The following is a 25,947-nucleotide window of genomic DNA, read 5'->3' on the forward strand; positions in this document are numbered from 1 at the left end:
TTAGCGAATACAAAACCACAGTTTATACTTGAAAAAGGTGTTAAATAAATAAATACTGGGTGAAAAAAAAAAAAAAAAAAAAAAAAATATATATATATATATATATATATATATATATATATATATATATATATATATATATATATATATATATATATATATTAGGACTGTAACGATACACCAAACCCACGATTCGGTTCGTATCACGATTTTTGACCCACGATTCGGTTCGTATCACGATTTTTTTTTTTTTTTTTTTGTGGGGTGGGAAAAAAAAGATTTTTAAAACTATTTTTTATTAAATAACATTGGAAAAATCTTTATAAACTAAACATCAAAGAACAATATTAACTATGCAAATTATTAACAATATAAATAGCCATATATAAAATAAATAGCCAAAGCTATATCACTTCTGTTTTCTTTGTAACAAAATACTGTTGAAAAACCAAACAGAACTAAACTCCATTGTGTAGATGGTTCAAGCATATTGAAAATTATTTTTCAATCAAGTTCTCTTACATAAAAAAAGTAAATTAAATGGCTACTAGGGATGCTCATTTCGTTAATTTTGCTAACTGACAACCGCCGCTCATTAATCGGTTATTAACGGTGAACTGGTCAGATTACTATTAATTTTATATTAAACAAATTGACGTGTCTATTTTGTGTCTGACACATTAAATATTGCATTTTAAAATACTGATTTATTTTTATATATTAATAGCGGAACAGAACAACAGAGCATCTTCACGCACCTGCAGTGTTTAGCACAGAAGAGCAGAATAATCTAAATAAAATGAATAAAATAAATAGGACTGCCCTAAATTATTTTCACTTAAATAATTAATTTATATTACAAAACGAAAATACTGACTGATTCTTTTTAATAACCGGCATAGGCTGTTTTTTTCCAATCATATGTTTTTTTCTTCCGTCAAATTAAAATAGCTAACTTCCTCAAATTGCCCGCTCCACGGAAAATATGCATTTATTTAATGCCCTGCTGTTATTATTATAATCACAAAACCTTTTACATTTTTAATGGAAATCATTATTTTAAAGAATATGTCCTGATATAGTCTATGGTTTCCTCTCTCTCCCTCGCGGTTCAATTGCGCGCGCTGCGTGATGAAAAGACAGCAACAATGCGCGCATATGTTGACTTTTTGTTTTGTTGTTTAAATATGATATTGCATTAATCTGCGTACATGCTTTAAGCTGTAAAATAAAAAGTAAAGCCTATTTGTTGCGTTTATTATGCAGATCCAGGTCAACATAAGCGCTGCAGCATCAACACATCTGTATCAAACAGCAATATTCTTCTTCCATTTTGCTTCTTTGGCAGATGTTTCTGTAGGCACGGGTTACACGTTATCGTCTTGCAAAATAAGTATGCCTTGCAGTTAAACAAGTGGCAGAACAAGGCGCACCTCACTGCCTTTATGTTGACAAGGAAAAAAGAAGAGGCGCGGTCCTCTTATGAAACGACTGAATCAGCTGGGTATCGATTGTGCAAAAGTGTTGCTGTCTGTGTTGTTACAATTGTAATATTTAATACTATTGTGATATTCAAGATATGTATATTCATACAGCTTTGGATAACTTAAAACAACGATTAGACCATCAGAGTGGTGTTAATGCGTCCTGAAGTAAAGCAAAACGCCTATAAACTCCAGCAAGATAGAGTGATTATATGCAGAGTCATATACCTTTATCTCTAAATAAAGTATAACTATAGAAACTGTGTTTATCTTAACTTAAAGCTTCGTCGTGTTTTCTGACCTCACGCACCTGTCAGTCAGCACTCTCAAAGGTTCAAACTGAAAGCGCACAGCACGGTTACAGAAAAGTTTGCGCTGTTACCTGACATCTGGTGAATGCCCATCCCTTCTGCGCAGCCACATTAACAGTGTGAGCAAATCATCGTATATGCGCTGAAATTCCGGCCGCTTTGACAGCATTGGCAATGTTTCTGGCGTTGTCGGTTGTCAAGCGGGGTTAAGTTGGTTTTGTTTTTGATATCCCTGACACATTCAGACGGTCCCTTACTAAGAGCTCCGTGCGAGCTCTCCCGGCTAAATATTGCGAGGGCTTAAACGGAGCAGTGCTTGTAATGTCTAACGAAAAAAAGTGTTAATTAGCTCAACTTTTGCAGGCACGGGTGACGTTATTGGAAAGGTAGTCACGGGGTGTGTCGCGATTCTCCCTTATCACACCGCGACACAGGATCGTAGATCTGAGTGTCGCGATTTCGATTTTATATCGTGTATCGTTACAGCCCTAATATATATATATATATATATATATATATATATATATATATATATATATATATATATATATATATATATATATATATATTATTTTTATTCATTATTCATTGAATGTTTTGTCTTAATACTATTGTGATCTATCCATACACATATACAGGTTTGTGTGATTATTTATACAGAACATTGAGTACAGAATCCACTGAGACACCACAGTGAACTTTTCTATTTCTGAGAATTGTAAGCTTTGAAAGGAAATTGCATCTTGCTGTTAAGTTACAGACAGTCTGAACCTAATTTGGTTGTTTTCTTACACTTAATGATTAATTTCATTCACTAGACATAATGATTCATTTCATTTGCTGTCTTCTACAGTATCTAGGGTCAGAGACACAGTAAATGTCCATTTAGAGAAGTGAGTAGTGTGTATATCTGACCAGCTCTCAGTGAAAGCAGGACATTTGAGAATGTTTGTGCTGAAAGAGCGTGGGAGTGTTTGTTGTTTTCAAGCACTTGCCATTTGGAGACTTAAAGCTGCTTTCCACCCTCCTCTTCTGTGGAGTTTTGTTGTTATTTATTTCAAAATAATGTATTTTTCTTTGCTTTAGGAAACTGGATTGTCAGCAGTCATTTGTGTGATGGCTTGTTTCTCCCAACTTTATAAGCAATTCCATTTCAGACATTTCTTTTTTATATAACTGCTGTACTTTATCCCCACTATGAACCAAAATGGAGGCCGAAGGCTATCAGCAATGCTTCATGTTTATTTTATATATTTGTTTTTATCTTTTAACACCTGCGGTGGAGTCTGCCGATAGATGGATGTTTTTGTTGTTGTTGTTGTTGTTGTTTTTTTTTTTTTTTTTTTTTTTGCATTTTTTTTATAGCTGTGCAGATACATTTCTTGTTCATTATATATATATATATATATATATATATATATATATATATATATATATATATATATATATATATATATATATATATATAAACAGTTGAAATCAGAATTATTAGCCCCCCTTTGAATGTGTTGTTCTTTATTAAATATTTCCCAAATTATGTTTAACAGAGCAAGGACATTTTCACAGTATGTCTGATATTATTTTTGTCTTCTAATGAAAGCCTTATTTGTTTTATTTCGGCTTGAATAAAAGCAGTTCAAAAAATATATGGTCAATGATATTAGCCCCTTTTAAGCTATATATTTTTCGATAGCCTAAAGAACAGTCCATCATTATACAATAACTTGCCCAATTACCCAAACCTGCCTAATTAACCTAATTAAGCCCTAAATGTCACTTTAAGCTGTATAGAAGTGTCTTGAAAAATATCTATTAAAATATTATTTACTGTCATCATGGCAAAGATAAAATAAATCAGTTATTAGAGATGAGTTATTAAAACTATTATGTTTAGAAATGTGTTGATAAAGTCCTCTCTCCGTTAAACAGAAATTGGGAAAAATTAACCAGAAGGCTAATAATTCAGAAGGGGTAATAAGTCTGACTTCAACTGTACCTTCAGTGGAGTCTGCCAATACATAGATGGATGTTTTTTTGTTTTTTGGCTTTATATATATATATATATATATATATATATATATATATATATATATATATATATATATATATATATATATATATATATATATATATATATATATATATATATATATATTTTTTTTTTTTTATAGCTGTCTAGATTAGGGTTGGGCATCTAAGTTATAATGCCGATCCGATACGCATCTCGATACAAAGAATACGATCCGATATATTAGCGATACATTTGTGACATATTGCGATGCAACACGATACGATTCACACCCATATCACGATACAATGCGATAATTCAGCACTAACTAATTAGATCAAGTTTATGAGATTAAGTGAAAGAGGATGCTGTGCCATTGAATGAGTTTGATTATTTATTAACCAAGCAAAACCAAGACTTTTTTTACAAACTGGCTTTTCTCTCAGAGCCAGAGTGTCAGTTTACAGTAGAGGGCCATTTTAGAACATATAGCACATATTATTTAAGTATTTTCAAGATAAAAAGAATGTATAAGTGCAATATATATATATATATATATATATATATATATATATATATATATATATATATATATATATATATATATATATATATATATATATATATATATATATTTGCACTCTTTTAACATAAAGGTTTATCATTGCACAACAAGAATTGTTATTTTACTTTTCAACTATGAAAACAAGTTTTACAAAGATATATTTTGCCACTGAATATTCAAAACTTAAAGTTGTGAACTAGCAGTGTTATGTTGCTTTGAAACATCACTGTCACTGTAAACAACAGGCTAATTAAAATATAACAAACCAGCAATCTTCTTGCTGTGAGGTGGTCAAACTACCCACTGTGCCACCGTGACACCCATTATTTTTATCATTATTATTATTAATATTATTATTATAATTAAATAAAAATTAACAGGAGGAGGTGTTTAAAACCTTCGTTCTCCGTGACACTAGGCTGAATATCTTTGCAGATGAACAATGCAGTAACATCCATTATTGGCGTAGAGCGCACAAAACTGTTGCGCATGGAAAAAAACTTGCAATGCTGTTCTCACCACTTTTGGAGCTGGTACTGTAGCTACAGTTGAAGCAGTGCAGGAAGCCAGGGATGTAGGAACACTGGAAGATGCTTTCACAACAACACCGTGGCGCCGCTTCAAGGGAGATGTCAGATTAGTCGTACTGCCCGTGTATTTACAGATGCGCGGCACATTTTGCAAATTGCATCTGTCCTGTCAAGTCGTACATCCTTAAATCCATAATGTTGCTATACTTTAGATTTAAAACTCAGTGGAGAATACAATGTTTGTTTTGCTTCTCGCGCTTTCTGAGGGCGCACCACTCGCTTAATCCGCACACCTGATACACAGTTTTAGTGTAAGTGTACACATCCGCAAATCCGTTGCTAAGGCATACTTTATGTAGGTCGATTAAATTATGCGCCAAAAACAGGTTGACAACAATAAATAAAAAATACATTCTATGTTAAAAATATAAGCTGTATCTTGGAAAAACCGATGCATCTCGCAAAAACCGATGCATCTCGATTTGCTTCCAAAATTTCATTCATCCTCTGATGCTCTAGCGATGCACTTGCATCGTGCACGCGCATGACCGCGTATCGATACATATCGATTAATCTTCCCATCCCTAGTCTAGATACATTCATTGCTTATGTTTTTTAGACGTATTATAAAGTAACTTTTAATACAACAAAAGTGTTAAAGATGGCATTTACTGTACTGCCATGCTATTTTACCAACGTCACTTTAGAGCTGGTGTATGAATGATTCACTAGCGTAATGTCTAAAGGGTTGCCAAAACAGTAGATTTTGCTCACATATTTATGACTATAAGGCTGAACAGCATGAAATGCCATCAGTCTAGAGACCTTCTCAAGTATTTCTCTGTTGCAATGGGGATATCACAATAACTAACCCCCCAAAAAACGGCAAATAAAACACTGGCAGTATACTATGGTATAAATACAGCACTACAACATGGTAGTAGATATTGACTTAGAAAGTCACTTGTCTGTTTGTTACAACCCATTACTTGTCTTGTCTCGTCTGTTTCTCTGCTTTGCCGGAGACATATCTGATTGGCCACTTCCAGCTGATTGCTTGTTCCTGATTGGCCTACAGTGTTTTAAGAGTCATGACACAACTTCCTTGGCAGCCATCTTGTTTTTGTCACTCGCATTGTGTTTGTTGAAACCGTTGTAGTGCAGAGTTTTTGAATGTTAAAGTTGTGACTAGAAAACTAGAGATTTTTGAGTACTGTTTGTTTTGTGCAACTATAGATTTGTGAGTACTGTTTCTTTAGTGTAATTAGAGATTTGTGAGTACTGTTTGTTTTGTGTTTGCTTTGCTTATGATACTTTGTTCCACTATCTTGTTAGACCTTTTTGTCTGCTGACATTGATTTTTGGATTGTCTTTAACTGTGGTTGCCCGTTTTGTAAATAGTGTATATAAATTGGGATAGTAAGGAGTTTGATGCCTTTTTATTTGTAAAACCTTTTGACCTTTTCTTCTTTTCTTTCAGTTTTCTTTCAGTCTGCAGTCTCTTGTGGCGGAGCATGTAGCATACAGCATGTAACTGTATGTGTATATATATATATATATATATATATATATATATATATATATATATATATATATATATATATATATATATATATGAGCATTGTTTAAATATAAACATATTTATTTATTTATGTATTTAATAAATATTTATGGTCTTTTGTATATGTACATCCACTTGATTGGTTTTCTCAATAAATAAATGTTAATACATTTCAAGAGTTATTGTGTAAAAAATAACATTACAAATACACATATAAGCAATTTACAGTTCATACAGAGTTGTCATTGTGTGCAACAGAATAAAAAGTCATTTGATGATAAGAAAATTAGTAAACATTCCATGAATCAGATTGAAAACAATGCCTATGATACTGTTGAACGCAATATGATCAAAACCTTGATGACACAGTTTCAATAATCATAAGGATTCATTCCAAAGTCATTTCCCCTATCAAACAGTTAGTTTTGTAAGTTTAATAAAGTTAGTTTTGTAAGTTTGTGAAAACTAAAGCAAATATGTATTCGTAGAACCACACATATCAGTCAAAAGTAATGCTTTTTATACATCAACACTTAATATAATAATATTGCCAAATGATTGTATATAAAGAAATAAAAAGGTACATTTATTTATCTACCCCTTGATTGTTTGTACTCTAACAATATTGCAGGCTCTAGTATTCCCGCACTATTATTCCATAAGCTCACTCTCTCTGTCTTCCTCCTTCAAAGCACAAACCACAATCTCTCCAGTGAGACCCGAGCGCATAGACCAGTGGTTACAAAACCAATTACCAGCAAACACTGTTCCCATGAGCCACTACAATAAACTGAAGCAGAAGAACCCAGCATAAAGCAGCTGGAGGAGAAGAAGAGCTTTGAACACATCCATACGAGCGACAGACAATCGCTCTTAATCGCACACCAGATCAATGCATCTCTCCATCAAGCACGGCTTAAATGAATTTAGGAAAGTTTATACGGTGCTGTAATTGCTGAAAGACTGGCTTCATTCAATAGCAAAGGCACTGCATCTATAAACAGAAACAGATCCTCTATATTGGATTTGCATCAACTGACTGTAGTAGACATGCTGTAAACATTGTCACCAAACAGAGAGGGATTCGCTGACATGATGTTTTTTTGGGGTTAATATTATTAGGTTTGTGTTTGTTGAATGTGATATTGAGTTGGCAGAGGGCAAGGAGTTTGAAGTGGAGATAATAATGAGTGTGTTGAGGAGGGAGAGAGAGTGAGAGAGACGAAGGGAGTAAGACACAATAGCGTGGATGAGTTGTATTCAGCTGTCAGTCAGGCGGGTTTTATGGGTCTAGTACATACTATCAGTGTCTGAATGACAGTCACACCCTATCAATCTCTTCAAGATGCTCATGCAGGCTGTTTTTGTGTGTGTGTGTTTACGGTCAGAGGAAAGTGCAGAAGCTTTATAGACTGAAGGCCCATTTTTTACTTCATAATTACACCCATTACTCCAGTTAGCAAAGAATGGAAAAGAACTTTGACGTGTCTGGAAAAAAAAAAAAAAGAATCAGATTTCTCCAGAGATGTTCAATAGGATTTAGGTCTGAGCTCTGGCTGGGCCACGCAAGGACACTTACCGAGTTGTTGTGAAGCCACTCCATTGATATGTTGGCAGTGTGCTTTGGGTCATTGTCCTGCTGGAAGATGAACCGTCACAGTCTGAGGTTTGAGCACTCTGAAGCAGGTTTTATTCAGGATGTCTCTGTACATTGCTGCATTCATCTTTCCCTCTATCCTTATTAGTCTTCCAGTTCCTGCTGCTGAAAAACAACCCCACACCATGATGCTGCCACCACCATGCTTCACTGTAGGGATGGTATTAGCCTGCTGATGAGCGGTGCCTGGTTTTTTCAAAACATAACATCTGACATTCACTCCAAAGAGTTCTTTTAGTCTCATCAGATCAGAGAATATTGTTTCTTATGGTCTGAGAGTCCTTCAGATGCCTTTTGGCAAATTCCAGGTGGGGAGTGGCTTCAGTCTGGCCACTCTACTATACAGGCCTGATTGCTGCACCGATGGTTGTCCTTCTGTAAGGTTCTCCTCTCTTCACAGAAGAACGCTGAAGCTCGGACAGAGTGACCATCGGGCTATTGAACACCTCCCTGACTAAGGCCCTTCTCCCCTGATCACTCAGCTTAGATGGCCGGCTAGCTCTTGGAAGAGTCCTGGAGGTTTCAAACATCTTCCACTTACGGATGATGGAGGCCACTGTGCTCATTGGAACTTTCAGAGCAGCAGAATTTTTTTTGTAATTACCCCAGCCCTGTACCTCAAGACAATCCTGTCTCGGTGGTCTACTGACAGTTTCTTTGTCTTCATTCTTGGTTTGTGCTTTGACATGCATTGTCAACCCTGGGACCTTATATAGAAAGGTGTATGCCTTTTCAAATCATGCCCAGTCAACTGAATTTACCACCAGTGAACAATTAAGCTGTTGAAACATTTTAAGAATGATCAGTGGAAACTGAATGTACCTGAGCTCAATTTAGGCTGTGAATACTTCTGTACATGTGATTTATTTTTATTTATTTTTTTAAATATACATATAAATTTGCAACAATTTCAAAAAATCTTTTTCACATTGCCGTTATAGGGTTTTGTTTGTAGAATTTTGAGGAAATTAATTAAGTTATTCCATTTTGGAATAAGACTAACATAAAAAGTGGAAAAAATAAAGTGCTATGAATACTTCCCGGATGCACTATAGATAGACAGACAGACAGACAGACAGACAGACAGACAGACAGACAGACAGACAGACAGACAGACAGACAGACAGACAGACAGACAGACAGACAGACAGACAGACAGACAGACAGACAGACAGACAGACAGACAGACAGACAGATAGATAGATAGATAGATAGATAGATAGATAGATAGATAGATAGATAGATAGATAGATAGATAGATAGATAGATTTGAGACAAGAATTGTAAATATTGTTTAAAATCCTGCATATGAGTTTATATCTTTAGACTTGCATTTGATAGTTATCAATAGTAACAATTAACTTTTGTTTTTAAAAAAAATAAGTGCAAGTCAAGCCCTGTATGCTGAGTTTTTTTAATATCTATCCCCCAGTGTAAGAGCAGAGAGTTGCAGCCCTCGCGTGGGTCAAGAAAGCATTGTTCAGCATTGCTCTACTCTCTTGTCTCTCTCGCTTTGTCTCTGGTTGTGTGTGTTTGGCAGGCAGTGTGACTGTGATTAATGTTGAAGCAGTTTGTCCTGTTGAGGACCAGAGGAAGAGAGAGAGAAGAGTGTGATGAGAAGAGAACAGTCACAAATCTCTGTCAGGATGGTAGATTCCTGCCAGCTGTGAGGAGGAAACCGCAGGAAAACCTCCAGCACACACACACATTCTGTCAGAGCCGAATGAAAAATATTCAGAATTTGAGAAGTATAAGAGCAGACGTTTACTCGTTTTCCAGTACATACAGTGTATTGTTGGTGGGTGTGCATTAAGACTAGATGATTAATCAAACTTTAATTGCAAAAGTGATTGAGCAAAGCTGCGATTGTTGTGAACATTTTATCAAGGAAGCAATGTTATTTGTTGTAATTCTCCCCTGAATTCTAGAGGGCGCTCTCATGGAAATCAAAGAACCCCTTTAAATACACACAAACAAACCCAGGAAATCACCTGAGAAAATAGCGGTTGCTGAATGAACAAAAGATTTAACAGCTTTCACAGATTACGCTTACATAGACGTTAGTAATTGAATTATTTGCCCTAATTTGAATCAGACAATAATATGATAAACGTGTTTACAAGAGTTGCTTTTTGAATGTTGCTTTCATAATCCTGTTTTAGATGTTATTGCTCACATTTCGATTAATTATTTAATCATCCACATTTCCTCTGGAGTTTCAGGTAATTTGTGTGCGTTTCATTTTTAATTTGTCGACTTTAACTGCAGTTTAGCACTTTCACGTTTTTATTCAGGAACATTTTATGCATGCCCCCTGTGACAAGTGGAACTGCTGGAAGAGTGTTGTTTAAATAGAATTTGATACCACATGCCATATGGGGAAAAAAAATGCAGGCATCTGTGGTCCTTCACTCACTCGATAGGTGCAGAGAATAGTGTCAAACAGCCGTGTGTGTTTATACTATCCTGTCGCAAAATGCGATGAAAATCCTACACGACGGTACTAGTTTGTTTGCAGTGTTTACATGTCAGTACTGCACAATAATGCGACTAAAATCAGCATACATCGATTTCTGTTTCGTTCGATTATGACTTTAGTCGAATTAAGGTCAAAAATTGCTGTTTGCATGGTAGACTCTTAATCAGAGTATTGTCTTAATCATTTTAAAATCTTTTTTTTTTTTTTGTGTCCATGTAAACGTACTTCTGTGTGATTCAGCTTGAATGATAAACACTGTGTTATAGAATGATCTAACAGAAGGATCTATTTCATACACTGGACTGTAGTTATGAGTTGAGTTTGGAGTAAAAGAACATTATTGTATGTTGTTATTTCATGTGCAGCTTTTACTAGAAGTGATACAAAGAGCTGTCATTATCGCAGAACAATTATCTCAATGTCATTATCGACCAATTAAACCAAATTAGAATTAAAACAGTTTTTTTTTTCTTTTGTTGATTTGCATAGCTTACCATTGAACTACAACTCTGTGTAATAAACGTGCTGGAAATTTGCTAGAACTGGCTTTACTGACAAAATGTACACATCAATTGCCTCGAATAAATTGCCCAGCCCTAATGTGCATTATTATTTTCTAATAATTAAAGGGATAAGAATAAATTATTTTCTTATACTATGGTTATTACAGCTAAAGATACTGTTCGGATGCTGTTTTTCAAGACATTTGTCAGGGTTTTGTCCATACCTGCCAACATTTGTCTCCGAAGTTCTTGGAGACCATTCTTGTTTGTCTTCGTAACTAAAGTTAAGAAGCGGGGAGGATGTGTGTTGGAGACTGTACCAAAAAGATAAGAACCAGTGGAGACGGTGGGTGGAAATAAGGGAGTTTTGTGGGAGAAATAACAAAACGGGAGGGTGGTGGGAGATGAGACTCTCAGGAAAAAAAAGTGTTGGCAGGTACTGTATGGTTCTGTCCTCAAACTGCTGATGTGTAGGGTAATAGTTTCTTACACATATAATGTTAATCCAGACTCTTCTGTTTTGTTTCGGTTTTATTTTTGACAGTATTAGGCTCTTAAATTGCAGTTCTCTGAAAATGGATGGATTGATGGATGGATGGATGGATGGATGGATGGATGGATGGATGGATGGATAGATAGATAGATAGATAGATAGATAGATAGATAGATAGATAGATAGATAGATAGATAGATAGATAGATAGATAGATAGATAGATAGATAGATAGATAGATAGATAGATAGATAGATAGATAGATAGATAGATAGACAGACAGATCGATAGACAGATCGATAGACAGATCGATAGATGGATGGCAGGCTGGATAGATTATATAATATTATTATAGCATATGTACATGCGTGCATGTGTGTGTGTGTGTGTGTGTGTGTGTGTGTGTGTGTGTGTGTGTGTGTGTGTGTGTGTGTGGGAAGGAAGGGGACTGGAGCCTCTGCTGTGCATTAGATAAGAAAATAAAAAATTGATCACAAAGTTCTCTCTCACACACACAGGCCGGTCTCTGAGTTTTGCTACACAAAGTGTGGAATGGTAAATAACCCAGTGTGTGTATGTGTGTGTTTGTATGTATGTGTGTGTGTTTAGAAGGTGGCTCTTCTCCCAACATGGAGATACAAAACTGCAGAAAAGCAATTTCGACTCTTAGCCTCGCCGCAGCTGCGTGTGTGTTTGCCAGTGTGTGAGTGTGTTTGTGTGTGTGTGAGTGCCAGTAATTGCTAATGTGCAGCGCAGACGGGCATCAGAGCATGAAGAGAGAGCGAGAGCGAGGGACTCAAAGGCCGTGGTTCAGAGCAGGGGACACTTTGCTTGAGTCACTGTTTTAAAAGCATCAGATGGAGGTCTGGATGCTGCGCAGAGACAGACAGACTGACAAACAGTGACTGACAAACCTGTGTGCTGAAGAGCTATATAAGGGTGTCTGCTTCATCTGCGAACATGGTTTTTCTGTTGTGTGTTTATTTATTTATTTATTTATTTATTTATTTATTTATTTGTTTATTTATTTATTTATTTATTTATTCATTCATTCATTCATTCATTTATATATTTATTTATTTATCTATTTATTTATTTTATTTTTATTAATTTTTGTATTAAATTTATTATTTTCTATCTATCTGTCTGCCTGTCTGCCTGTCTGTCTGCCTGTCTGTCTGTCTGTGTGGACTTTAGAATACAAAACAACTCCATTAGTGTGGAAAAATTGAGTTATCAGCCCAATTTCTTTGAGTTGCTACAAGTTAAATATTGTTTTAAAGTAACTGACAGATTTAATTACTTTTAAATTAGCCGCATTTTTAAATTGATGTAATTATCAATATTTTCCCGTTTTGAAAACTTAAGTTTTAATCTAATCAGCATTTAGATTTTTTTTTTAAGCTACAATAATGCATTAAGCTATGTAGTGGTAACAGACCTCTTGAGTTATTTTGTAGAGTGTGATTTTGTAATTTGCTCAAAATATGATTAATTATCATATTTAACGGGGTCTTTTGACATTCACAGTTTGCCACAGGTTTATTGTGAGAGTCGAGTATAGGTGTAGGTTTGGATAGAACGATGTAATAAGCAGTTTTTACTGTAAAAACCACATTGTATCAATGGTGAGTCCTTATAAAACACCAAAACCAAAGTGTGTGTGAGTGCTTCATTTCTGAAAGTGGCAGATCAATTCACTAGCTAAGTACACGCAGCAGGGATGACGGCTGTTTGAAATGATTTTTCCTCACTTGCTTTTTCTTCTCTCTTTTGCAGCTCCGTCTATTGTTCCCATAATGCATCAGGTCAGCTCTACCATGAAGAGCATCACGTTATCATGGCCACAGCCTGAGCAGCCCAATGGCATTATTCTCGATTATGAGCTGCGCTACTATGAGAAGGTAAGAGCGTGTGTTTGTGTGTGTGTTGCACTTGAGAGAAAACTGCTCTCTTGTCTCGTTTCTTCCTAGAGGTTTATGGATGTTTTTCACATTTCGAGTTTCGTTTGAACACTTTAACGCACGACTGCAATTGGGTCAAATGGAAGAGAAAAGGTGATTCAGTCGTCTGCTTCGTTGTGAATTGACTCTTTGACTTGTTTAAATGGTGGCTGTGAAGCTGTCAGCTGTTATTTGTTGGCTCTGGAACAGTATTTCTGTTTAATAAGCTGCGCTGAAAGAACTTCAGACTCTTAACTATGACAGTTTACATTTATGAATTTTCCTTTTATCCAAAGCCACTGAGCATTAGAAAGCATGATTCATGCCTCAAAATCAGAGCGAAGTGAATGGTCGTAATCTCTGTAAACCCACTAAAATTACAGTTTGATTGGTTACTACTTTATACAGGGTGTCCACTGGATCCTAAAAAGTCTTTAAGGGTGCTTTCACACCTGTGAATCGATTCAGTTGTTCCAAAACAGAGATTACAAATGTTATATTGTTGCTCTTTGCTCTTGGAGCGGTTCGCTTTCACAATGCAAAGTTTATAATCGTACCAAAAGAGCTAAAACAAGTCATGTGTGAGTAAACTCTCCTCACATAGGTCAGAGTGTCAGGGTTTATTTTGCAGAGTCCCGATCAGCTGTGAGGAGAGGTGGGGGTTTGTGGTGTTTGACAAGGTGCGCGCGTTGTGTCTGAAGAGTGTGAAGAGATGCGGTGGGGAGGGGAGAGAAGGGTGCACGACGTAGCCTATTTGAGGACCGAGAGGAAGACGCGAGATTACTGGGAGATTTTTACTCGTTTGCGGACATCTGGAGACTCACGAAACTTCCTGCCCAACTCTTAATTCTCTCTTCATATAGCCATATGCCTATTACATATCCATAAAACACAGTGATATAACTGCACTCGGATCGTTTGCTTTCTCACTGCAATCCATGCGCTCCAGAGTTCGTTTCAATCGAGCCGAGACCACCTCATTCAAGCGATCTCGGAGCGATTGATTTGCCGTGGATCCGATCGCGATTGGTGGTTTCACATATGCCAAACAAACTGAGCCAACTGGGCAAACGAGACAGGTTCCGAAACAAAAGTGTAGGAGTGAAAGCACCCTAAAGCTCTTACATTTAAAAAACTAAATATTGGGACCTTAAAAAGTCTTATATTTGGTAAAATATTGTGTTGTAGTTCTTAAATATTTTTTAAATACAGTTGGTCTAAATTTTTCTACAGTATGTCCGTGTAAAGTTACCCAATCGGGCAAAGACCTATTCAATCAACAGCAATACATCTCAATAAAACCTTTAACACAAGCTTATTTGTAAACTCTATTTACCAGTATGTTTTATTATTTTACTTAGAATATTTTTTTTCAATGTTTTTTTTTATGTTTTAACAGTGAAACATTTATTAGCTTTGAGCCTTATTGTTAGTATGTAATTTCATTCATAATAGTCTTTAAAAAGTGTTACATTTGACTTGAAACTTGCAGAAACCCTATTATAGTTCCAGTGATGTTATGAGTTGTAGGGAGCAACATAAAAAATAAATAAATGAATAAATAAATAAATAAATAAATAAACAATCACTGTATTGAAAGAAAAATGCATATCGGTTAAGTATGATAACTCAAAATTAGATTCAGAGTGATTTGAGAATTTAGTATTCTACTTTTGATGCACTTGCTTTTTACTTGTATATCAAACATATTTTTGTTTGTTTATTTATTTGTATTTATTATTTATGTTTATATATCCTGCAGGTTTTATTATATGTTACTATTATATTTAGTTCAGTGAGGTGTATGCAGCTGCATGACTGCGTTTATTTGATAAAAATACAGTAAAATGGTTAAATCTATTTTCAATTGTAAAAACATAGCACACAGAGTTTTATCATAGACAATCATTAGCTCTCTTTTGAAATTGTAATTTTCAAAAAATCTATTTCCCATGTGACTAGTTATTTTTCAGGGTACTAGTCGTCAGCTTAACATGCAATTTTAATGCATTAAATAAAATGTTATTTTATTGTATTAAATTTTATTGAAATATTTTTTTTTATTTTATTTATTTCAATAATATATTATTCAGTTTTATAAAAAAAATGTAATTAATTTTGTTAGATTAATTAGGCAAGTGATTATAAAATAATGAAACTTTTCAAGGAAAGTATTCCTGTGTTGACAAATCAGATTTTGCGACATCATTTGTTGTTTAATATCACATGACCCTTTTTAAATCATTCTAATATGCTGATTTGGCAATTACAAAACATTATCAGATTAACAAATAATTTAACTCAAAATTAGATTTTATTTTTGATGCATTTGCTCTTTACGTGTATATCATTAAATTAAGATTATTTCTCTTTTTGCTGTTTATTTATTTGAATTTAAAATTCACTTGTTCGCTTATTTTGTATAATGTTTTATTATTATTACAGCTGCCAGGCTGCGTTTATTTGATAAAATACAGTAAAAGGGTTAAATATATTTCAAATATGTCATAAATCATTCTAATATGCTGATTTTGCAATAAAGAAACATTATAAGTGTAGCTGAATTATCAAATGCAAAATGTATGAGTTTTTTTTTTTTTTTTTTTTTTCACATTGCACAATAAAGAGTTGCCTCTTTGTGATGTCCTGATTAGAAAGTGATGTACAGTGGTTGCTAGGGGATGACATTGGCATTGCAGAAAGATGCTGAAATGCAGACCCTTTCATACCAATTACACCTAATGACTACACACACACACACACACAGACACATGGCTGTCACCCCTTTTAGAGACACAGACATCAGAGCATCATCAACACACTGAATAGCACACACACACACATATAGATATACAGTTATGTCTATATTCCCCGTCTGATGTTTCTTTGAAATGCTGCTGTCACATATATAAATCCACCTGTCTAGCTGTCCCGAGGTCTGAAAAAAACACTTTCACACATTATATTTCCCAGCCTTCTTCACATTTTCAGACATATTGGTATATTCAGGGCTCTCTGTACATTATGAAGGACTGTAGTAATGTACTATACATCACTGTCAAACTAAAACACGTCAATGGCAGCCTCTCTGCTGCTTTTATGATATCCACTGGCTGTTCCTTGAAGTCTGTGCAGAATACTGAAAAAGTAATGTTGGCAAGAAATCAGGTTTAAGGGGAAGAAATCCAATATTAATTATTAATATATTGTTGTTGCTGTTTTTTTTTTTTTGTATACTGTATTGAGAAAGTTAATTAATTGAACTGAACTGTCATACCCACAGTGTTGTAAAGTAACTGATTACAAATACTCAAATTACTGTAGTTGAGTCGTTTTTCTCAGGAATTGTAATTTACTAAGTAGTTTTTAAAATGTGTACTTTTACTCTCCCTTAAGTAGATTTTTAGTGCTGTATCGGTACTATTACTCAACTACTTTCCTTCACCTGCTGTCACTATTTTACTTTTTCCTGTCTATGAGGATTAGACAAATCAGTCCTGTGAATCCTGTCTAATCAAATAGCACATAGAAGGTAAATCGCATCATTATGAACTACCCAAAGACATGGGCGATTTATAATTGGAGGAAACTGTTTGGAAGCATTTAAAGTGCCCAAAAAGATGTTCATAATCTTTACACGCATTGACCCAGAGACTGTTTAGATGCATGTCATGATGAGAAGATGACGGATGTTTACTGTATAATGACTAAAATGGCCTTAAACACCCAATAGGCACAGGAAGTCAACATGATGTCAGTAGACTGTGTACCCCAAAGTCATGGGGGCGTTGCATTTTGTTTGGAAATGAAAATCAGGTTTGACATCAGAACCCAATGTCAGGTCTATGTCAATGTCCAAAGTCCAACCTAAAACCAACCAAATATCAACGTCTAATGATGTTACAGGGCCCTATCATACACCTGGCGCAGTGTGGCGCAAAGCGTGACGCAGTAGTCTTTTGGTAGTTTCAGCTTGGCGCAAGAGTCTTTTTGAGGCGTTGCGCTACGCTGTTTAAATAGCAAATGCATTAGCGCTCATTTTTGCGCCCATAGGCGTTCTGGTCTAAAAAGGTTGCTATTTTGAGAATATATAATAGATTTTTCATTAGACCAAAACTAACCCAGTCTAAACTCCGGCGCAGAGTTGCGCCTCGCTTGCGCACTGCTTAATACGCACAAGAGAGCAATAGGCAAATATCTTTACATATGAAAAAATATAAATATTAAGGATATATATAGTATATAATAAGAATAGATATAGAATATAAATCTAAAGGATTAAAATGTTACAAAACATATTATTTTCTAGCCTACATAAATATGAAAAACCACTGCTTTTATGTCTTCTTCATCTCGGGAGGCTTTTTCAGTTCATTCATAAAAATTTGTTTTTCTATAATGTTATTATTATTAGCAGTATTATTTATTATATCCATATTTATATTTGTTTTATTAAAAACAAGCTTAGATTTGCCCACCTGTCAGGTTTTAGACCATATGGGGCAAAGCATGTGTTTTAGGATATAACTCAGGTTTTTGAGCACATTTTGTTATTTTTGTTCATTTATTCGTTAGCTGGAAATTAGAACTGAATTTAGAAATAGTTTTAAAATGAATATTTGCGCTTAACAAACAAAAGTATTTATTTATTGACTAATTGATGTCTGTGTGTAAAGGTTTCCCTATCCAAGAGCGAAAGTAAAAGTGATCCATTATCTCTCATTCTCACGCAGTAGATGCTCTGTTTAACAGTTTTCTGTTAAAAAAACTGTTAACTGTTAACTGTTTGCTTGTGAAATGCTCATTTTTTCCACTTAGACTTACTTTGCGACCTGTAAATAGCGAATGCGCTCTTGGCGCAACGCTCCTGACTCTTAAAGAGAATGGGAGATGAGATTCTAATTGGTTTATTCTCAAAACACACCTATAACTCATTAAGAAAATAAACTCAACCCTTTTAGAACATGCGCCGCGGCGCAAGGCAGATTTCCCGTCCTTAAATTAGCAAAAACGCGTCCTGACACGCCCTGCGTTTTGCGCTCTGCGCATGGACCGTCAAAATAGAGCCCACAGTTTGACGTTGAGTGGTCGTTACCACTATGACGTCTTTTAGACGTTGGATTTTTGTTTCCCGTACCTGATGAATAAATGTCAGTATTTGACGTCAATATGACGTTTGTTTAAGATATTGGCTCAACATTGTATTTTGGTCACTTTCCAACAACCTAAAATCAACCAAATGTCAACGTCATTTGATGTTGTTATTGGAAGTCAAAATAACGTCCTCAGACATTGAATTATTAACATCTTATGACGCTGTGTGACTGCTGGGCAATAACTAGATGCGCTACAGAATGATACGTTTACACACATCCACAAATTACATGTAAATGCATCAGCTCTTTACAGCATAATGCTCACTACTCACTACTCTTGAGCACTTTTGTAATGTTTTACTCATACTTTGAGTAATATTTACAACAGATACTTTTAGTCTACTTGCACGGCTTTTTTGGGTACGGTACATTTACTTGAGTTTGATTTTTCAGTACTCTTTCCACCACTTCATACCCGTTACTTATGTTAATAAGGTAAATCATAAAGTTACATTCTGTTGTAAACATGAGTCTCTGAGCTTGCTAAATGGATATATAAACATGGATTTTATTGACAGAACAGCTGTGTTTATGTGCTTTTGGAGGGCTGAAAAACAGAGTATATTTGTTTGTTATATCCGTTTTTTTATTAAATATTTATTTTAATTAAATGGAAAATATATTCTAAATAATGTACTTAAGACAAGAGCATGCACTTTAAAATCTGAACATAACTACACTGCTTCATATTTGATTTATCATGCATCAGATTTTACAAATAAAAGGTATTTTTAAAATAAAAACAAAATAACGCAAACAACAAAACAAATAAAACTGGTCCCTTGGAGTTCAGCACTTGTTATCTTGCCAATGTATGCTGTGTAGTGTGTATACTGCCCTTATGCAGCTCATGTTGGCCATTTCCGCAAAACTAAAAGTGAAAGTATTATACGCACGCATTTATAAGCTATTTAAAAGCAGAAAAAAAAAAGGAAAAGAGGAAACCCCCATCCCCACGGTGATAACAGTATTACCGCTGTTGTCACATGTCGATTAACCGGAGGGGATATTTCTCTCATTGTCACAACCCTAGTTTACGTTCATAATATTTATATTATTTGCTAATTAATAACCACCTCGTGTGGAACTCTGAATCTGCGTCTCATTTCGGAGTTTGCTACTATCCACCGGAGGTCGCATTTTGGAGACACGAACACATATTTTCCGAGCCTTCATGACTGAATGAGTTAAATACATGGTTTTCCACCAATGCAACCCAGGGTGCTGAAATATAATTGGCTAAAGTGGCAGTGGGTGGGTTAAAACAACCAAAACAAAGAAATCCAGCACGTAATGCACATTTTTAAAGCAGAATATCTGACTTTAGCATTGTTTGTCAGATAAACAAACATGTTCACTATATTTCTTAAATATCTGCAAACATAATGTGCTATGTTTATGCTTTAGAAGAGTCAAAAACCTACATACAGCACCTTTAAAGTCATTGTTGCATTCACATTTAATCAAACATAATCAGAATTCAAACTCTGCCTTTAACAAAAGTAAAGAAAGCACAACTGTTAACAAACCATTATTAGACTTAATCCAGTTTAACCACTGTTAATTCAAATCATGTGCTTTTTTGTTGTTTTTATACCCAACATTGATTAGTAGAAGTTTGTGAACACACGCAGTTGAATTTCATATTACAGCTGGAGTCTGTGAGCGGCATATTTCTCTGGAGGACGAATCTTTGACTATTGTCGCTTCTGCAATGATGTTTGGCAAGATAAATGAGCTGCGTTATGAAAATTGGTTTAATCAAAAGCTCGGGGATAATAATATCTATATCCGGGATAATTCTCTCCTCTCGACAATAGTTTACTCGAATGCAAATAGCAGAAGTGCAGCACTTACTTGCTTATAAATATGCATGGCGTGTAATCATATGCTGATTTCTAAAACGGGGCGAGAAGGAGAAAGGTACTTCAGAATCAGACACCGTACAGAAAATAGCGGTAATGTGTCTTTCTTTTGGGCATGAAAACAGGAGCAGTGTGGAAAGTGTGTTACGGTGCTTGTTTTTTTGCGATGCTCCAGCCTCATCTGATTTTTGACAGCTTATAATTAGAGTCTTGTTGGTGTTTTGCAAATATATTTGCAATATTGTTTTTGGAGCATGTTTTTAAAAGGATGTTTACAGCGGGTTGATTAGGAGAGGCTGTCGAGAGGCTGACAGCTGTCACATGCTTTGACGTGTTGATGAGTTTATAATGGATTGCTGGATAACAGGCCACACCCGTTAGGCAGTTCTGTGAACCAATCAGAGGCAGTGGCATGTACAACATTAATAAACGTTTATTGGATGAGTTTATGAGATTATTTTTTTTAAGATGGTTAAAATTTCTGTCATTAATTTTCTTTATTTATTTCCAGGATTTAGCAAAATAATTATAATTATTAGTAACATAAAATTGATTAAATAAAATGAAAAATTGAAATCAATTAAATAATTTGAATGCATTTTTGTGGTGATTTAATTATTTATTCATATGAATATAAATATTGATCTTCCTTAAACTTTTTTCACATAAATATGAAGTTAGACTGTTTTCAGCATCATTATAAAATAATAATAATAATAATAATAATAATAATAATAAAATTATTATTAATAATAATACTGGTATATTTAAAATCCATGCAGTGATCTAAGTGATGATTATGCAATGCATGTCCATTGTGTTTATTATTATTATTATTATTATTATTATTATTATTATTATTATTATTATTATTATTGATTTTTACTAATATTTCTATTTGATTCACTTTTATTCATCTGTGTTTGTGAAATGGTTTATATATATATATATATATATATATATATATATATATATATATATATATATATATATATATATATATATATATATATATATATATATATATATAGACGGATGGATAAACAACAAACGTCAAAAGTCAAACACACACCAAAATGGGAAACACAATAAAAAAAAAAGACGCTTAATAACTGTATAATTTTTTATCACACCAAAAGCAAAATCACCATCCCAGCCATCTCGCTTCTCTACCCCATGGCCTGTTTTCCTTTTTTAAAGATGCTCTGGGTCACTCCAGCCAATCCTAGGACACGTAGTCTGCGGAATAAGGGCGGGGCCTGTGCAGCTGAAGAGAGAAAGAAAGAGAGAGAAAGACACATGCACACACACACACAAATATTATAATTAAAGTAATCATCATCATCATCATCATCATCATCATTATCATTATCATCATTTATTTTATTTTATTTTATTGTCACAAAAATAGACACACACAACAACAACAATAATAATAATAATAATAATAATAATAATAATAATATAAATAACAATAATAATTATTATTATTATTATAATGATAATCATCATCAACATTTAATTTAATTTAATTTAATTTAATTTAATTTAATTTAATTTAATTTAATTTAATTTAATTTAATTTAATTTAATTTAATTTAATTTAATTTAATTTAATCAATTAATTTATTTATTATTTAATTTTTTATGTTTTATTTTGTCACAAAAATTGAAAGACACACAAAACAACAACAACATATAACAATAACATATATTTTATTTTATTGTCACCAGATGATGGAATAACCAGCCTAAAAAAAAATTGCTCTGTAAAGTTCATGTTACAAAAAAATGACACACTTCAGCTTTAAAAGTACAAAGGCAGTATAGCAGGAACTGCGGTCATCTGTCAGATTATGAATAATGAAAAGGAGCACCTGGTGAAGGAGTCATACGTGTGAATACATTAGTCCATCTCTTTGCACTGCATCCGTCAAGATGAGATCAGCACAATTCCGCTCGAGGGTCTTTTTTCCGCTTGGCTTGACAGCAGGACTGGCTGGATGCTTATTCTCCAAGCCACCGTGACAAACCTGAGTCCATTTTTTCAGGCTGCAGATCAAATTCGGTGGTTAAATCAGCATATATATATATAAAAATGCAGGAGAGAACTGTGGGTAAGAGTTGCAGTTTTCGCTCAGTTTGCGTCACGTGTGATCGAGTTTCACAGCTGTATGTGATTGTCATTTGAAAAATGCACGTTTTGGCAGCCGCAGATCCAGTATTAACGTGCGTGACTTAGTTTAGACTTTGTGAAAAGAATACATGTAACATTATACATGCACTTTTAGGTTGTTCTTGGCTTATTCAGATTTTCCAAACAGATGTTCTGCATTTGTATTTGTTGGAGTTGTGATTGGTTGTCTCGTTTGAATGTTCAACATGCCATTGTTCATTATGTTGTTTGGAGCAAAATCCATTCTTGTTGGTGGGATACGGAGCCAAAAGCTAGACAGATAACTCACAGAAACAATATTTTGTAATCTAAAATATAATTAGAATTTTATGTCAAGATGCAGTGATCTAAGCGATGATAATATTATGCGTTTCATTGTTTATTATTATTATTATTATTATTATTATTATTATTATTATTATTATTATTATTATTATTTATTTATTTATTTATTTATTTATTTATTTTATTATTATTTTTTATTATTATTATTATTGTTGTTGTTGTTGTTGTTATCAATAATTGTTTTATTTTTTAGAAACTGACATTTACATATTATTATTATTATTATTATTATTATTATTATTATTATTATTATTATTATTATTATTATTATTATCATCATCATTTTCCTCGTTGTTGTTGTTGTTGTTGTTGTTATCACTAATAGTTTTTTTTAGAAACTGACTTTCACATATTATTTTTGTTTTTTTATTATTGTTGTTGTTGTTGTTATCACTATTTGTTTTTTTAGAAACTGACTTCCACATATTATTATTATTATTTATTTATTTATTTATTGATGTATTGATGTATTGATTTATTTATGTATATGTAAATATGTAATGTGGTTTTTAAATAAAAGATTTGTCAGATTTTTTAAATATATTTTATGTATAATATATATTCATTATTTAAAAAATATGTATTAAAGTGAATACTAATGGTATCTAAAATGTAATTATTCATTCATACATTCATTTTCTTTGCGACTTAGTCCCTTTATTAATTTGGGGTCGCCAACCACCAACTTATCCAGCATATGTTTCATGCAGCGGATGCCCTTCCAGGTGCAACCCATTACTGGGAAACATCCGGTAACAATAACAAAAAATAATGTTTTTTTTTTTTTCTTTATTAAATGTTTCCCAAATTATGTTTAACAGAGCAAGGAAATTTTCACAGTATGTCTGATAATATTTTTCTTTCTAGAAAAAGTCTTATTTGTTTTATTTCGGCTAAAATAAAAGTAAAAAAATATATAATAATAAAAAAACATTTAAAGATCAAAATTATCTGCCCCTTTTAGCTATTTTTTTTCCGATAGTCTACAGAACAAACCATCGTTATACAATAACTTGCCCAATTACCCCAACCTGCCTAATTAACCTAGTTAAGACTTTAAATGTCACTTTGAGCTGTATAAAAATGTCTTGAAAAATATCTAGTCAAATATTATTTACTGTCATCATGGCAAAGATAAAAATAATCAGTTATTAGAAATGAGTTATTAAAACTATTATGTTTAGAAATGTGTTTAAAAAAATCTTCTCTCCGTTAAACAGAAATTGGAGAAAAATAAACAAGGGGGCTAATAATTCAGAGGGTTTAATAATTCTGACTTCAACTGTAGATATACACTATCAGCAATGTACTGCAATTCAATTATCATTATTACCCAATATCCTTTGATCGAAATCTGAAGTGAAGCCCTTTTGAAGCGTTCCTCTCCACTATACGGGCCTGTCTGGCTGAAGCTGCACACTCGTCCCTGGAGGGCCTTCAGTATCTCACCTTTGCCGAGCCGCTGCATATAGAGCTTCAAAAGAGCTGCAGGCTGCACAACACACCTGTCAATTACCAGCAGAAGCTGTCACTTCCAGTATCTCCCATACTGGCTCAGATAACTACCTCAACCCTTATAGATGTGCAGTGCTGCTTTTCTGGGACAAGAGTTCGTGAGTTTTCTAACCTCAATCATCAAAGCTAATGGAGAATTGCTGAAGCTCTGGCCTAAATGCTGGGTAAAGTAACGTCTGTAAAGTCTGAAATCAGCCACGCTGATCTCCAAGACCTTGTCCGATAGGGACTGGTGTTGAAATGGTAAAAATATTAGAGGCACCGGTGATTGATGTATGCCTAAAATCAGCAACAGGTGTTTTTTTTCCATGTTTTTAATACAGCTAGCAGAAAATGTCAAATGTGTAATAGAATATAATGTGTTCAAATGTTTTGTTTAATTTTCTGTCTATTAGATTGCAAATCTGCTTTTGAAAAATAAATAATATAGCAAAATATACATTTATTTTGTTATTTATTTATAAAATAGATGCGCTGATCTAAGTGATAATAATTTTATTTATTAATAATTGTATAGTTTATTATTATTACTATTATTATTATTAATAATAAAATAGGTAATAATATTATTATTATTAATTAATATTATAATTAATCCACAAAATTATGTGTGCATTACTATGCAAACTTTTGGATTATATTATTATTGTTATACTTCAAAAAAATTGTCAAATATGTAACAATATAATGTGTTAAAATGTTTTAATTTTCTGTCTATTTGAGTGCAAATCTGCTTTTGTAAAATAAATATTTTGTATAATATATTTTGTAAAAATAAATATTTTGTATAATATAGCAATATATTATATATATATATATAAACACAAAATATACAAACTTACAGGAACATAGCTTCATGACTTGATATACAGTGCGTGTGTGTGTGTGTGTGTGTGTGTGTGTGTGTGTGTGTGTGTGTGTGTGTGTGTGTGTGTGTGTGTGTGTGTGTGTGTGTGTGTGTGTGTGTGTGTGTGTGTGTGTGTGTGTGTGTATATATATATATATATATATTTTTTTTTATTATTATTATTTTTTTTTCACATCAGCTGCAATCTGACAAGAATCTTCTATAAGAGTCATGAAATTTTTATTTTTAATCCTTAAAGGTGCTGTTTATACATTTTCCACTCATCTAAAGCATAAAAATACTATGATATGTTAGCAGATATTCAGGAAACATGTTAAAGGAACATTCTTGTTATCTGAAAGACAATGCTGATGTCAGATATTCTGCTTTGAAAATGTGCGTTATGTGCTTGAACGTCTGTCTTTGTTTTAGTTCTTGGTTTTGTTTGGCTCTCAAAGTGTCTGCGTCCAAAATGCAACCTCTGGTGGACAGTAGCAGCCTCCAAAATAG

At 33.6% G+C, this 25,947-nt stretch overlaps 1 protein-coding gene across 3 annotated transcripts in view; it reads left to right on the forward strand.

Moving 5' to 3' along the window:
- Positions 1-25,947, forward strand: part of ephb1 (EPH receptor B1) — a 550,777-nt gene that overhangs the window by 428,559 nt on the left and 96,271 nt on the right. For all 3 annotated transcript variants that reach the window (XM_073929961.1, XM_073929962.1, XM_017352258.4), the window contains one exon: positions 13,370-13,494. In XM_073929961.1, the coding sequence (XP_073786062.1) occupies positions 13,370-13,494 (125 nt within the window). The remainder of the gene's footprint in view (positions 1-13,369; positions 13,495-25,947) is intronic.

The sequence above is a fragment of the Danio rerio genome, chromosome 2 (assembly GCF_049306965.1).
Source record: "Danio rerio strain Tuebingen ecotype United States chromosome 2, GRCz12tu, whole genome shotgun sequence".
Lineage (NCBI taxonomy): Eukaryota > Metazoa > Chordata > Actinopteri > Cypriniformes > Danionidae > Danio > Danio rerio.